We start from the raw sequence: 14,768 nt of genomic DNA on the forward strand, positions 1-14,768 counted from the left end.
TTACAAAGCAACAGGTACAGTCAGAGTGGTTAAGACCCCGTCTGTCAACACAGATCCTATGGTAGCTGTTCTAGTTGCCTGCACGATCCTTTTTCACACTGGTCTGATGAATTAAACATGGACCACTATTCAACGAACCGCTCTTTTATTATTTTATTTTATTTTATTTTATTTAGTTCATTTTGTATGGATGCAATCGTGATACTTCTTTAAAACACGATCTCACAGACAACACCTAAAACCTGCAACTTGTCTAAACATTAGGAAGCAGGGACCAACCCAGAAGCAGATATTTAAATGTGCATTAGGGAAACGTGGTACACACCCCTCTGATCAGTTCAAGGTGACTGAGAAAACAGGCACGTCCATACATCAACTCCACAAGTCTGTTTGCATACTTAACAAAAATAATGGTAATCCGCTTGCATTTTCATGTCTGGCCAGCAGATGGAACTAAAACCTTTTTTTGCCCTTGGCTAATCTGTGGAATCAGAGAGAGAGAGAGACACATATTCACACACAGAAAAGGCAGATTTAAAGGCACCTATGTTTGGGTCCTGTGTGTGCTACATGTCTATTTGACACTTCCTGGATTGTTGCAATCCTATATAGAAAGAGAGCCAGGGAGCATGACATGAAGACTTTGGCATTCCAGCACGGAGAAGGCAAAATAAAAAGGAAAGCAGTGCAACAGAATAACATGAGATAAAGGAGGGAGAGCCTGCAGCAGGCATTGCTCCCCTGAGCCCTGAGCCCCGAGTCCCGAGCCCTGCAGCACAACTGAAGCACTGGGTATGGGATACAGAAGTTTAGTCTCAATGCTGAGTCTTTAACTTCCTGGTGGTGCCTGGGGACTGGAATGCAGGATACAGTATCTCTGGATGTATTTTATTCTACAGAATGGAAAATCAGTTTTTTGGTTTGAAGATGCATATAGACAAAATGAGGAAAATAACTAGCTAACTATTTGTTTTAATATTGCAATACTGCACTGGATTTATATACTGTAAATAGTGAAACTGTTACACATTCCAAATGAGGACTATATGAAAAATACTTTTTTTTTAATGAGAACAATATTTTCATAAGAATAATACAACTGGGGGGGAAATGGATCAGCAGCAACAGCAGCCACGAAAAGAACAGGGAGCAAGCAGTGAAAACCTGAAGGACTTGGAGGAAGCAGTGACCTCGATCTCGGCTTCTTCCTCCAACTCTGACCTGCCCTCCTTTACAGAGAGCGAAAAAGTGACCATCGCTCGCCGCCACAGCACCAAAACCTTCACCGGGATCAGATTCTTTGGAAGGAGGTAAGTGACACTCGCAGAGCGCACACAGACACACACACTCTCACCTTGTTTCCAAGCACTGGGCAATAACTGGATGGACGAAGGTGAGGGTGAAGTGATAGGGCTTGATTAGAGGTCTACATGGACTCTTCCTTGCTTATATTCGTGCTGTTCCAGCTGTCGCACAGAAATATGGGACCAAGGTGTCTGTCCGTCAGTGGCAATAGAATAAACTCTGGGCAAAAGTGCCCCTTGCCTGTTCTGTATCAGTTAAAAATGTCAAGCACTGGTGGAGCTTAAACGAACCAAATTTGAAAGATGATCTGCCATGCTTTGTGTTTGTGATCCCCAGTACATGTTTCAGCGCCCAGTCAGTCTGGAAGTTTATTGGTGTAAGTGATAGCTGCCTGGAACCCGAGTTGCAGTTTTACTTTGCAAAGCAGACGTTTGCTGCGGAGATGATCCTTCTCATAACTTAGGAAAATGTCAGAATCAGTTTTACTAGAAGTACAGTATACAAATAAAATGTGAATTTGTAGAGGGGATGTTTTGTTCTGTGTGGTCAGATGTTCTGAAGAGAAAGTGCAGATTGCTGATGTCAGGAAGCTATCTTTTGATAATCCTCTAACCACTATGATCTAATTAATCTCATTCGCAGGCTAAGCCCACGCTTGCTTAAATACTACTGTCTCGCTAGTATTTTAAGCATGTGTACCAAAGCTCTGGGAACTTTCAGGAGTACACAGAGAATGCTGTAGACTTTCAGGAGTACACAGAGAATGCTGTAGACTTTCAGGAGTACACAGAGAATGCTGTAGACTTTCAGGAGTACACAGAGAATGCTGTAGACTTTCAGGAGTACACAGAGAATGCTGTAGACTTTCAGGAGTACACAGAGAATGCTGTAGACTTTCAGGAGTACACAGAGAATGCTGTAGACTTTTTTGTCAGTTGAACTGAGGAATTCCTTACTACTAGGAAACTGATTTATTATTTTTGGTTGCAGGAAGTTTTGATACACTGTCAAAGAATGATATAGTTGTGAATGAAAACAGGTTTGGAAGCTGGCACGCAAAACTGCAATTGATAAATATCATAACTAACAAACTGTGAGGGGTTCAAATTAATTGCTGAATTAAACTTAAAGCCTCCAAAAAATAAGGAACAGATATTCCCAAAGGAAGTGAAGCCTGCCTGCCTGTGCAAAAAAAAAAAGCTTGCTTAGAACACTTAGTCCCTGGGTTATTAAGTTAGATTGGATCGTTGTTGCCATATTTCTATATCCAAGTTACAGAAAATATTACAAATAATACAGAATACCAACTCTGACCTACAAGGAAAGAAAATGTAACATTTGTGGTCGGCTTTGGGTGTAACAGGGTATTTCAAATAACTGCTGCTCCATCTGATTACCCTCCCAGTGCGTTTTATATCGTGCTGGTACAGTATTGGAATGGGCTCACAGAATGTAGGTGTGTTGTTTATTTAATTGTTTATATATGGTACATAACAATACAGTGCAAAAGTGTAACTAAGAATATTTTGATACTCACAGTAAAACCAGGAATGTATAGAATTGCATTACAATAGGAGTTTTATTTCCATCCTTGTAATACTGACACCCCTAGTTTCAGTGCCTGGTACTGGTCACAACAGTGTTCATCTTTCATTATAACCAGGACACTTTCATGGGATAATGTGGCATTCATGGTGCACTACCAGCAATAAGTGAATGAGTAGAATATTAAGAAGCTTCTGTACGTAGGACACTCTTGATAATGATTGTTTGGGTACTGCTTTTACTGTATATCACTCAGCCCTGGCAATCTGAAACATCCAGGGGATCAGTGGGGAAACAGCATTTCTTCATGTCTCTCAATATGTGCTCTACAGTACTCTGGTAACTGCATTGCAACTACACATTCTTTCTGGTACAAAGAATAAGGGCATGCTCTTTGTATGTCTCCATGGAGAAACAGATTTGTATGAAACGAGCTCAGTTGTGTTCACCTGAAATATATTAAGTGACACAGATATTCTGTTTAAAGTGTGCAGTCAGTGTGTGTGTGTGTGTGTGTTCTGTAGGAGCATGCAGTCTAAATAGAAGCATCATGTTTCCTTAATATATATAACATACAACATTTTGAATGCTCTTGAGTATGAATGGACAATTGTGTACAATTGTATGTGGTGGCCTGGGGGGACACACAAAGCTTAAAGTGAGACAATTATTTGCTAAGCTTTACGACTGGACGTCATCCTGAAAGAATGAAAACCACTAGAAAGACTTTGAAGTGAAATCATTTTCTACGTTTTTTTTTAGCATTACTATGCAAAATGAATGTTAAAATTGAAAAAAAAAAAAAAAGCAGTGAAAAATGTTCAGGAAATTAGACCCAAGCATTGTTTTGTGTCCCACTAAGAATTTGAAACCTTTTCTAAACTGGCCTGATTTTATTTCCATGCTCCTCAGTCAGTCTTCAGGTCTTTGAAACGAACAGACTGGTATTTCACTGTTACCCCATTCATGTACACATTAAATGCCATGATAGATCAAACGAATCAGTGAGGCAACTTTTGGTTTCATGAAAACTAAGCGTGGAACAGGGAAGGGCATGAAAAGTGTGTAATATTTACTCGGCATGGCCCTCAAAGTTAACCTGTAACCAAAGCCTAGACAGTTTAGCAATAATGCAATCTGTGAAAAAAACAAAACAAATGCTGACAATAAAAGAAAAAAAGCATTATTGCTTGTTTAAAAAAAAATATATATATATTTTAAAATAATAATGTTTTTTAAAATGTATTTATTTGCAAACTGTACTGTACCTAAGCTACTAGGTGAGGCAATGTTGGCTTGACTAGATGGATTAGGTAAGAAGATACTTACAATTACTATTATAGTGTATATTCAACAACTGGCTGTTTGTATTGAGGCAGCGCTATACCCGTGAATAATCGGAACAGGTTACATCCTGCCACTGAAGAGACCAAATGAAGTGTGCCGGGACCCAGAAGCGTTTGTTGGTACAACTCAATAATAAACTACAGTGAGAGGTACCCAATCTGGCTGCATAAACACTTGTAGGCATGAGGTATGGGTGATCAGTCTCTGTGATCCTATGCCCTTCCTCAATACTGATATAGCCTTTGGTATCATTTGTATAAAGCTATCGCATTATGTGGGGCAATTTGCTGTGGATTCTTCATGGATTTCAGTCCTGGCACTAACTTCACATACAGAAATAGGAATACTTGGTACAGCGCAGTGATCAAGGGCAAGGTGGTTTCTGACATTTTAAAGCTGCAGTATCCATTGGTTATTATCTGTTTTAATCTAGTTTCTGACTTTTTTTTTTTAAATGTGCATATCTCTGCTACTACTTGCCCTTCCAGTTTCCAGGAGAGATTTAAAACTAGGATAACATTTTTCCTCCATAACTAGACTGATTTCATAGAAAGATAGAGAGATAGATAAATGAGAGAGAGAGAGCGAAACACATGAAACAACACTGTATGCAATGAGAATTTTGGTCCAACAGGATGCAAGGACACCTTTAAGAAAATATTTCATGATTTATTATTTTTTTATTTTTTTTTGTCCAATCAGCATCATTATAACAATTAAGAGCAAGCTTTAGCCTATGTAACCACATTTCAAACGGATTTCTAAAAAGATAAGCCCACACAACCAAAACAACCTTTGTGCATTATCCTTTTCGCACGCACATCTCGTATGAAGAACGCATTAAGTGCAATCGCTGTTTCTCACACATTTTCTGGCCTCTCAGCAGCTCATTGTTTTTAATATAGTTCCAGATGTCTGTACTAGTGCTGTAGGTTGCTACAGTAAAAGCTGTATACAGTACATTGAACAGTAGCACCTTGCAGTAAATGCAAACATATAGCTATGGCCAAAAGTTTTGCATCATCCTGTAAAATTTACACATTTTGCTTCATAAATAATGTTATGTTAAGATATTGAATTACATACCGCTTTGTAGTTTTCCATATACTTACCTAAAAAAAAACAGACAAAAATTAAAGTGACATTTCGAAATCTGACATGAAATAGTGCAGTATTATGGCTTCTGGTAGACTTGCAATTTATAATTTATATTCATTGATTACACAATGTTAAATAAAAGATCTAAATTATGTTCACATTGTTTATTTTTATTTTTATTTTTATGATGTCTTAATCCTAAAATTCTAGGTGATGCAAAACTTTTGGCCATAGCTGTAGATTCAGTGTATGCATTAGGATGAGTTTTGTAGGATTTTCAAATTAAACTACTGTACCAGGCCTTGGCTGTAGTGTATTCAGCTCAGAGCCTGATAAATATAAAGTGAAAGGCAAGCATGTCTGGGGCACGATGTGTCTGTTGGCCTCAAGGGCTGCTTTTTTAAGATGTGAGTCACTGATGTGCTGTATGGCAAATTCATTGCCCTGAAGGATTGGTCCTACTGTAGCTGTCTTGTCCTTGGGGTTTATTATATATCTATAAAAAAAAAAAAAGTCAGAGGATGCAAGCACCAGCATTTCATTACAAAAATACTTTGCGAGTGTGTTGAATTTGTTATGATATTAGCACCACATGTGGGGTATAGCTAGAAGCTTGGTCCTATATGTGCATGTGTAGTCTATTTTTATGATTTAAAGGGACATTTTATATAATTGAAAGGCTGATGTTGGTTTATTTAACATACAGTAAATATAGAACAGTTTCCCCAACCATAACCTTTAAATAAATATTCATTTTTTTTTTTACCAAATTGACATCTTGACAAGTCGTTGACAATTTGGTTAAAAACAAGCTTTATTCAAGTTGAGCAGTTTCCAGTTCCTTGTCTTTTTTAAAAGTTTACAGTCATTACTGCCATTGTACAAGTGTACCACAGTCAATTTGCACAGTATCCTCCCCCCCCCCCCCCCCCCCCCCCCCCCCCCCCCCCCCAAATGGTTATACTATGCATTTACCATAGTTTACCATGGTTTGCTATGTTTTAAAAATTGCTTTACCATGCCTCTCTGGGCTTTACAATGTTTAGCATGCTTTCATTGTGCATTGTTTGCTATACTTTTACTATGGAAAACTTTTCTAAGGGTGTATACTTATTACTGCGGGCAAATTCTAAATGAAGAGCTTATTTCTGTGGTCTTGCTGCACATGTGGGCGATGTGGCCTATGTTACACCCACACCCACATTTATTCTACGGCGTACTTCTTTATATCTGGTTTGACAAAAGAGGGAATCTGACGACTGTGGTCCGAAACACCAGGCCACACCCATCCCTACAACAGAACAGGTCACATGATCTTTCATACATACACACAGTACAAGCTGTGGAGTCAGTGCATCATAATGACAGTCAGAAGAGTCAGGAACACTTAACTGTATGTTGGTGGCTTATTGTATTTGCTGTGAAAAACAGTGTAGGTGGGACTTCAGTTTCTGTGGCTGAATTTTGACATCCACAGTAAAAAAAAAAAAAAAAAAAAAAAAAAATGATCAAGTAGAAAAACAGACAGGGATGGAAATAAGACTCCTATTGCACGGCAGTTTCACCCATTCCTGGTTTTAATACCAGCTTGCTACACTTACTACCTAATCCTACACTTGCACTTCTTGATGGAGAATTGGACAGTTTTCATTGGAATTAGAATTTGCATAATGTGGGCAATGTCTAGTTAAAAATCAGTTTAAAGTATCTACTTTTAACAACAAGCTTTAGCCTGTAGCTTTGAGAGTGTTGTTACTAAAAATATTGTTCAGATAATCAATTATGTTATAAAACAAATGCTGTTCAACCAGAAAGTAGAACGTTGTTCAATACCTAGGCACCAGGACATTGTATCAAATCGCCTAAACTGTAGATCGGCCTGTCTAGAAAATGCTTTGTTCGTTTTCATAAAATGTGAGGCATCCTGTTAGTGTGTGTGTGCGTGCGTGCGTGCGTGCGTGCGCGTGTTTATTCAACCAATCCTGATTTATTACCGCCTGGTTTACAGACACCTGCTTTGGCAATGGGGCAAAAAAAAAAAAAAAAAATACATTGCATGGTCAAATTATACACTCCAGGATGCATTGAGTATCGCATTTTATTTAATGATGTTGTTTAATGCGTGACCAGAGTTATGTTACCCTGTTTCCACATGGGACAGAGGACACACGTGGTTCTCCCAATACTGTACATCTTGTGGCGACAATGTTGCTGCACAAGCGTTGAAGCGCTTAGCCCAGGCCCTGTCTACTTGGTAAGGTTAGTGCTATCCAGCTGGTAAGATAATCATTGTATAAGGACGAGCATGTAGTCCCCATGCCCTTTAGTTAAATAACAATACCGGTAAACAAAACTATGTCCTCGCTAAATTCTCCAACCCTAACCCTTGTACCTCCCAAAAACAAGTCTCCACTGTAAATCAGGTGAATGGAAGTCCCCATGAACAATAAGATGTGTTTTCAGTTGATACATCCGGCAGAGATGCATTAAACTGCATGTGGAGCTGACATTGAGTTTACAGATTTTAATCGAAATTGAATTGCCTTTGAACTACAACCTACTTTTACAGCTCTTTATTTTTAGAACTAACTGGAGGACCTTTTTTTTTTTTACACTCTTCTCCTGGTTGGTGAACATCTGTTTTTCAAAATCTACTATTGAAATACTTCCAGCTGTCTGACATCCTGAATAATGTACAGTATAATTATCTTAAAATCAGAGCTAAATGCAAGTTCTGTTATTTTCCTGAAGCCTTACAAAGCCTGGTGGAGAGCATCATTGCTACTTCTTGCATAAACTGCCTGTCAACTTTTGGGACACCATTTGTCCTGATCACAGCCTTGACACAGCAGGGCACATAGACTCCACAGGGGGCTGTTGTCTCGAGGGGTGTTTATCACATAATTGCTGCAGAGAGGTAGGAAGACATGGAAGATCCCTGGAGTCTGTGCCATGCTCCTCGAACCATTCCTACACAATTCTGGCATGACGGATGGGTGCATCATCATCTTCACAGTAGCCATCACCGTCAGAGTTGATGGACTCGATCCACAACGATGCTTAAGTAAATGACAGCAATGAGCATTCGTTCAACCTTCCAGAGGAATGAAGGGACCAAGGCTAGACCAGGATGCCTCACACCGGGGGGTGGGGCCAAATCCGATCGAGAAGATGGGTCCTAATGAAATGGCCAGGCAGTGTCTGTGGTCCTGTATATTCGAATGTTTGTTTCAAATGAGCCTGTGCTTTTACTGGAGCTCTAGTACTTCTCCCCAGGTGTACCAAACCCATGCTCCAGAGCACTAATGCATTAAACGTCTGCATCCGTTACATTCACTTAGAAATAAATGCGCTGCAGGCAGCAAATCCACCGCACAGACTGTACTGAATTACTGAAAAGCATAAAACATCAGCAATGGCCTAAAGCTAATGTGCTTTAATTATGCCTAATGGTATTGCTCAAAAATGTAACCACCTCCACTTAGTAACGCATTACTGACCTTGATTCATGGAAGCCTTGCACTCTGATCTGATGTGGTTGAAAAACACTCTGCGGTTATTCATTGATTTTTAGAGGTGAAAGGTCAGCCCCTTTACTAAATCCTTTATTCTTTAGCCTAAGCTTATTGCATATATACCATTGCATCCTGGTATGCTTTGTATTTTAACAAGGTGCATCATGCCTTATTGTTTTAAAAGATTATCCTGTTTAATAAACTGATCTTGAACAGGGGGTTGGCAGTGTTGTTCCAGCCATGTCCTTTACTGTCAAATTGAATCAATTCAGCCTAAGAAGGATACCTGTTAAACCTGGAATGGAATAGCCCTCCAGGACTGGAGCTGACTACCTCTGATCCTGGATATAACAATAGTCATAGAATCTTCTTTCCTTTTGTGGCATGTGGTTGTGGTCAGGAACGGTTCTAGCCAGGCTTGGTAGTGGAGCCACCTGACATGACCACACTCTCTGCCATCCAAACTGGCTGCTCTCCGGTAGAGACTGACAGCGATGCTAGATTGTATGGAATGCACTGTTCTATAATGTATTTTCGATATGAATTACCGCTATTAAAAGGGAATATAAAAAACAGTGTGTGTATATATATTCCTGCAAGTACACAAACATTTCAACAGGCTAGCTGAATTGTCAAACCATGTTTCTTCTGTGAAAATATGTGGAACATGGTTTAGTATTTCCAAAGGCTATTGAACAACACGCAGTTCTTTATCGATTCCTTAAAAGATTTTGGTCAGCAAAAGCTACCTACAGCTTTTGTATTTGTTTTAATACATTTTTTTTTTGCAGACAGCAAACTGTGGGTCGATAAGAAGCTTAAGCAGTTGCGTTCTACAGGGTTTAAGATTTTTCTGTACAAATGTAAGTTGTTCTGTACACCGGGTGGTGCCTGTATACACGGCTAACGTGAACACAGATGGCTTGCTTTAATTGGGCTGCTGTCGAATGCGTCCACCTGCTGAAATGCTGCCTCAATGCTATTGAGGCTTCCGCTGCCCATCTCTGAGGATCTTGAAGGCCATGTCTCATTGTGGTGTATTCAGGCTGCACTCTGTTGTATAAGGGAGTCTTTGGTCCCTGTTCCCTACATAACCTCTGCTGCAGGTCCAACAGTCGAAATTATAAGGTTAAAAACCTCTCTTATTAAATGACAGTGGTTTGAAATTGCCTGAAGAGTTTGTAATAGTGAATGCTTTATCTCACAAATGACCACACTGGATCTCTGGCAGCGTTTGTATTTGTTAATCTGCCAGATTGGTTTTTGTTTGCTTTTCTCGGTCAAATCGACATGGGCTATCGTTTTTATGTCCTTTTATGAGTTACAACTATAAGATTATATGGTAACACTTTACATTAAGTGTCTCCTAATTACTTTGTTTTTACAATACATGTGCACTTACACATAATTACAGTATCATTTATGCATACTTACAATGTACTCAAACAAAGAAGAGTTTCCTTTGCAAACCTATGAGAGCCTAGTATGCCAACGTACAGTATAAGCAACCAGCTGCAGTCTCTGCTGGTGCTGAAAGGGTCCAATGAAATATTAAGCCTCTGTCTGTCTTGAGGGTTTTTTCCCAGTTAAACAAATGAGAGTGACGTTTTATGACTCAGCAGATTAGCTTGGATTATGTTCCCCGTGAGCACAGATAATGGTTCTAAGCTGTTGTGTCTATAAACAAATTCTAAGGAAGAGCCAATTACCCTTTAGTGCGTTTTCTTTCCCCATTTGTAATTAATATGGGGATTTGCTGCACTCTAGTTCTGAGGAGTAATACTTTGATAGTGAATATTCTGTTTAACCAAACTGGGTGCATCTCTGCAAGAGTAATTTGATCTTCCCACTTTGAAGAGTTTTATTGTGGTTGCTGAAGCACAAAGCAGTGGCACCAACATCGCTTAATACACTGGCCTTACACCCTGCTATTGTCCAGGCCCAACTTTGCTTAGCTTCTGAGATCTTAGAATGCGAGATGGAGCACCATGTTGGTAGAAATCTTCGAGATATCCGCTGCTCCATTGCGCTGTGATACTGTAAACCACAACTTCCCAATCCAAGCATTCTGCATGAACCACAGTAGTACCGCAAGCTTGACACTTTCCACATCGACCAATATGAATATTTATCTTGAGGCGCAGATTTGTTTCTCTTGTGTGTAACCCTGTACAGATAAGGATGTCTCGGACGGCGTCCTGGGAAATAAATTGTTACAATATTATAGACCGCAATATTCGAGCAAAAAAGAGCTGAGACTGGCTTCTCGCACAAGCTCGGTTGTCCTTGTGATGAGAGTGAATGTCAGGGTTCATATATATATATAATATATAGATACATATTTTTTTAAACAATACTGGAGTGGTTGGGAAAGGTGTCTTTCTTCTGTTGGCTTTTAACAAGGACCTGACCAGCAGTGGTGGCTGAAAAGAGAAAAGGTGAATAAAATCAGACAGACTGTGTGTGTGTTTGAGGTGGTTTTGCGGAGACTGAAAGCGTATTTGACAGCAGGTAACCCGTGGTCCTCCATCTGCCAGTATCTCTGCGTGGTGTGTAATGGGGCGCAGATCAGTTGGCAGCTTTCTGACTTTTTACTTAACATTGTAACACTGAGATTCCATCTGCCTTGCACACATACATCTTTTTGCAGCACTTTTTGGCAGAGACGGGGTACCAGCCCGTCGATATTGCTAAAAGTGACACCTAATTCCCCCATAAGCATTGCTGACACAACCTCTTTCAAGCTGATCATATCACAACTCTTTCAGCGCGAAGTAATTGCAATGTTGAAAGTGAGTGCTAATAGTAGCTAGTAATATTAATAAGCATGTTGGCTTTATATCTAGAAAAGGTACTTTTGTATGTGATCTTCTGAAGCACGGTACTGAAGCCAAAGGTGTTGGCATTTAATTCTCCTGGTGGTGCTGAAGAAATGCTGTGTTTTGAACCTGCTGGCAGTGGGCACTGCCCAGTTACAAAGCATGCTTGTTGCTCTTGCAGTGGCCAGCATTAATGATAATGATGTAGCCATGAGGTATGAGGTAACTCGCACCACTGATGTCATTCTGGTGGCACTGTAACAGTATCTATGCCTGGAAGTTTATGGCTAGATATTGCCTGGCACTCTAGTAAGCACAGATAGCATGTACTGTACCAGTAATGAACGGTGTTAACAGAAACTGAATCATTGAAGGAAGCAGTGAATTGGGATTTCTACCTCCCTGTTTTTTTTTTTTTTGTTTAAATCCATAAATAGATTTTTTGAATTTTATTTAAAATATTTTATCATGAAAAACCCATTGAGAAGAACATCTTGTTTCAAAGGAGTCCTAAAGAGAACAGCGTGCCGTATTTCAAACATTACAGACATTACCAAGATACTGTACATATATATATATATATATATATATATATATATATATATATATATATATATATATATAAAGAACAAAGTCATTAAAAACAATCACACTCTTGGGTCAAATAATACCTCCTATAAAACTCAAAACCTACTACTGAAGGTCTTCACATGAACAGGCAATGAATTCCAAGCAGAAGCAGTTCTAGAATCAGAATGTGCCAAACCTATTCTAGACCTTAGGAACGAGGAATCCATTTAAATTGATTTACTGTATAAACAGCGCCCTCATCAACATATACTGTATTGTAGGGGCTTGTAGTTTTTGTTTCAGTTTTTGTCTGTTTTGAATTCTTCCTGAGTTTAAGCTTAGTGATTTAGCAAATTTACTTATAGGAGAAAATACTTAATTTTTAAACCAGTATCTATTTCTCAAACCACAATTGCTAATTTAACAGTTTTTGTATCACTTTAAAATAATAGCTGCAAATTCCTAATGCATTCTGACTGAATGACACCTGAATATCTTAATTCCTGTTAATTCATGTGAATTGACAAACTGTTCCTGTGTAACAAATGATTCATGCATGAAGGAACACTTCTCACAATCCCCTGGTGGGTGAGTAAGAGGGTATGAATGCATGCCTTATACATGTGAGCAACATTGTTTGATACAAAGGAACATGGCCTGAATACTGGTAATTCAATTAAAATGAATTACTTCAGAATTCAGAGGAAGTGCATCAGGTGGTGTTCCTGTTGTTTTCAGTCAGAATGATTTTGCGGCCATTATTTAAAGGGTTACCACACTTTTAATTATATGTTTGATTCCAATACAGCACCCTCAATGGTCAGCAAGTTGACAGATTGTATTTTGTACACTGCAGCACCCCCTGATGGTTATTTCTGGAAGTGGTGCTGAAATATATTTCTACCTGTCTCCGGTGGGATATTCCTTATACACTACAGCGTTTTACAGTTCATAGCTCGCACACACCCACAGACCTACTGTAAGCATGAACCTAATGGTTCTGAACAGCAGGTTAATGTCATAGTTTGAGATATTGCTGACAACTGAACCCAAAGCCAGTGTCTAAAGATATCGAGATTATAAAAGGAAGCTGCCCACTTTGATATCTGGTGGCTTCTAATAATCCGATTTTTAGTGAGGGAAATGACTAAACAAGATCTACAGTGACTTCTGCTATTATTTCTGAGCATCAGTAGCTTAGATGGAAGTTTAAAATGTTTGTCATCATTATATATTACAAACATATTGTTAAATGATGTGGAAGGAGATGTGTGCTTTGGGTTTGATGAGAGAGAGGACAAACATAAATGTCTTGGGGAATTGTGCCCAGGCTCTTTATCAAAAAAACGTTATTGATAAATCTTAGTGTAGATCTGACTATACCACCCACTCACACAACTGTTAAAAAAAAAAAAAAAAAAAAAAAAAAAATAAAAAAAAAGGTTCAAGCCTCTATTTTGTTGAACCAAAAAGCCTTCAGACTTTTTGAGGTCTGTTTTTAATGTTGCTAGTACCATTTAGGCAGGTTATAATCGCCATTGGTCTATGCTGCAGCTATATTCACAGTATCGCACGTAAAACTCATAAATACCGGTGCAATGTTTTACATATCTAGATCTAGGTCAAGAACAAAGACCTTGCTGTAAGGCTTGAACATAAACTCGCTTTAAAGAGAAAGAGGAAGAAATGCCAAACCGCATTCTTCTGGACAACTGTCACTGAACTGTTAAGAGACCTTTGGAAATGTAGAGACCTGCGCTGCTGTCCTACTTACCAAGAACATCAAAGGATTAAACGAGTCAGGAGAGTGAAGTGGACCAGACGGATACTAGGCATCACCATGGACCCAAAGTAAGTCCTCTGTTCTTAAGGCTGTTTATACAATATGTGATGAGGAATAGATTACCATGTCTCAAAATGACCATGATTGTACACTACAAAATTACACAAAAGCACACAAATTAGACCTTATCGGTTTTACTGATAATATCCAATAAAAAAAGAGATGAATACAGAGCTGCTCACTTGTGATTACTTTGCCACTTGAGAGCCAATTGTCCAGTTCTCGTCAAACTAGCTAAGGATCTTTATTATTTTATTTTATGTTTCATAATCATGGGGAATATGGAGTCTCAGTGTCTGTCTCACTGGTTTTCTGCTTGTCGTTTTTAGAGTTTTGCATACAGTAGCAAAAGAACGCTTCTCCAATTATGATGAAATCCGCTGGTCCTTTTTTCAGCACAGATTATCTCCGGGAGTGTGGAGGTCTGTCCGTCCAACTGTCTTATCTGTCACACGTTTTAACATTACGTTTTAATATATATATATATGGACTGGAGAGGAGGGCCATAGTGGAAAATTAAATGCCCCGAGGGAAGACTCTTGTTGCCGACAGGGGGCTATAATGCCCGAAGCTTCAGGAGGTAACAATAGTCATTTAATTTTCCACTATGATCTGAGTCTGCAGTACATGTTTAATATATGAGTCAGTCAAAATAATAAGAAAGGCAAGGTTGGATAGTAAATATTTGAAAGCCTTTTATTATGCGTATGAAAAAAAAATACGTAA

The 14,768-nt window shown here is 38.9% G+C and overlaps 1 protein-coding gene across 8 annotated transcripts in view; it reads left to right on the forward strand.

Moving 5' to 3' along the window:
* Positions 1–14,768, forward strand: part of LOC117434449 (diacylglycerol kinase zeta-like) — a 127,981-nt gene that overhangs the window by 26,579 nt on the left and 86,634 nt on the right. Inside the window, exon 1 of one of the 8 annotated variants that reach the window (XM_034057003.3) lies at positions 553–1,310. The exons of 5 other annotated variants lie outside the window; for them this stretch is intronic. In XM_034057003.3, coding sequence (XP_033912894.3) covers positions 1,111–1,310 — 200 coding nt within the window. In that variant the 5' untranslated portion in view covers positions 553–1,110. Of the gene's footprint in view, positions 1–552; positions 1,311–14,768 lie in introns of those variants that run through there. 2 more of the 8 variants (XM_034057006.3, XM_034057007.3) reach the window with 2 other exon arrangements.

The sequence above is a fragment of the Acipenser ruthenus genome, chromosome 28 (genome assembly GCF_902713425.1).
Source record: "Acipenser ruthenus chromosome 28, fAciRut3.2 maternal haplotype, whole genome shotgun sequence".
NCBI lineage: Eukaryota > Metazoa > Chordata > Actinopteri > Acipenseriformes > Acipenseridae > Acipenser > Acipenser ruthenus.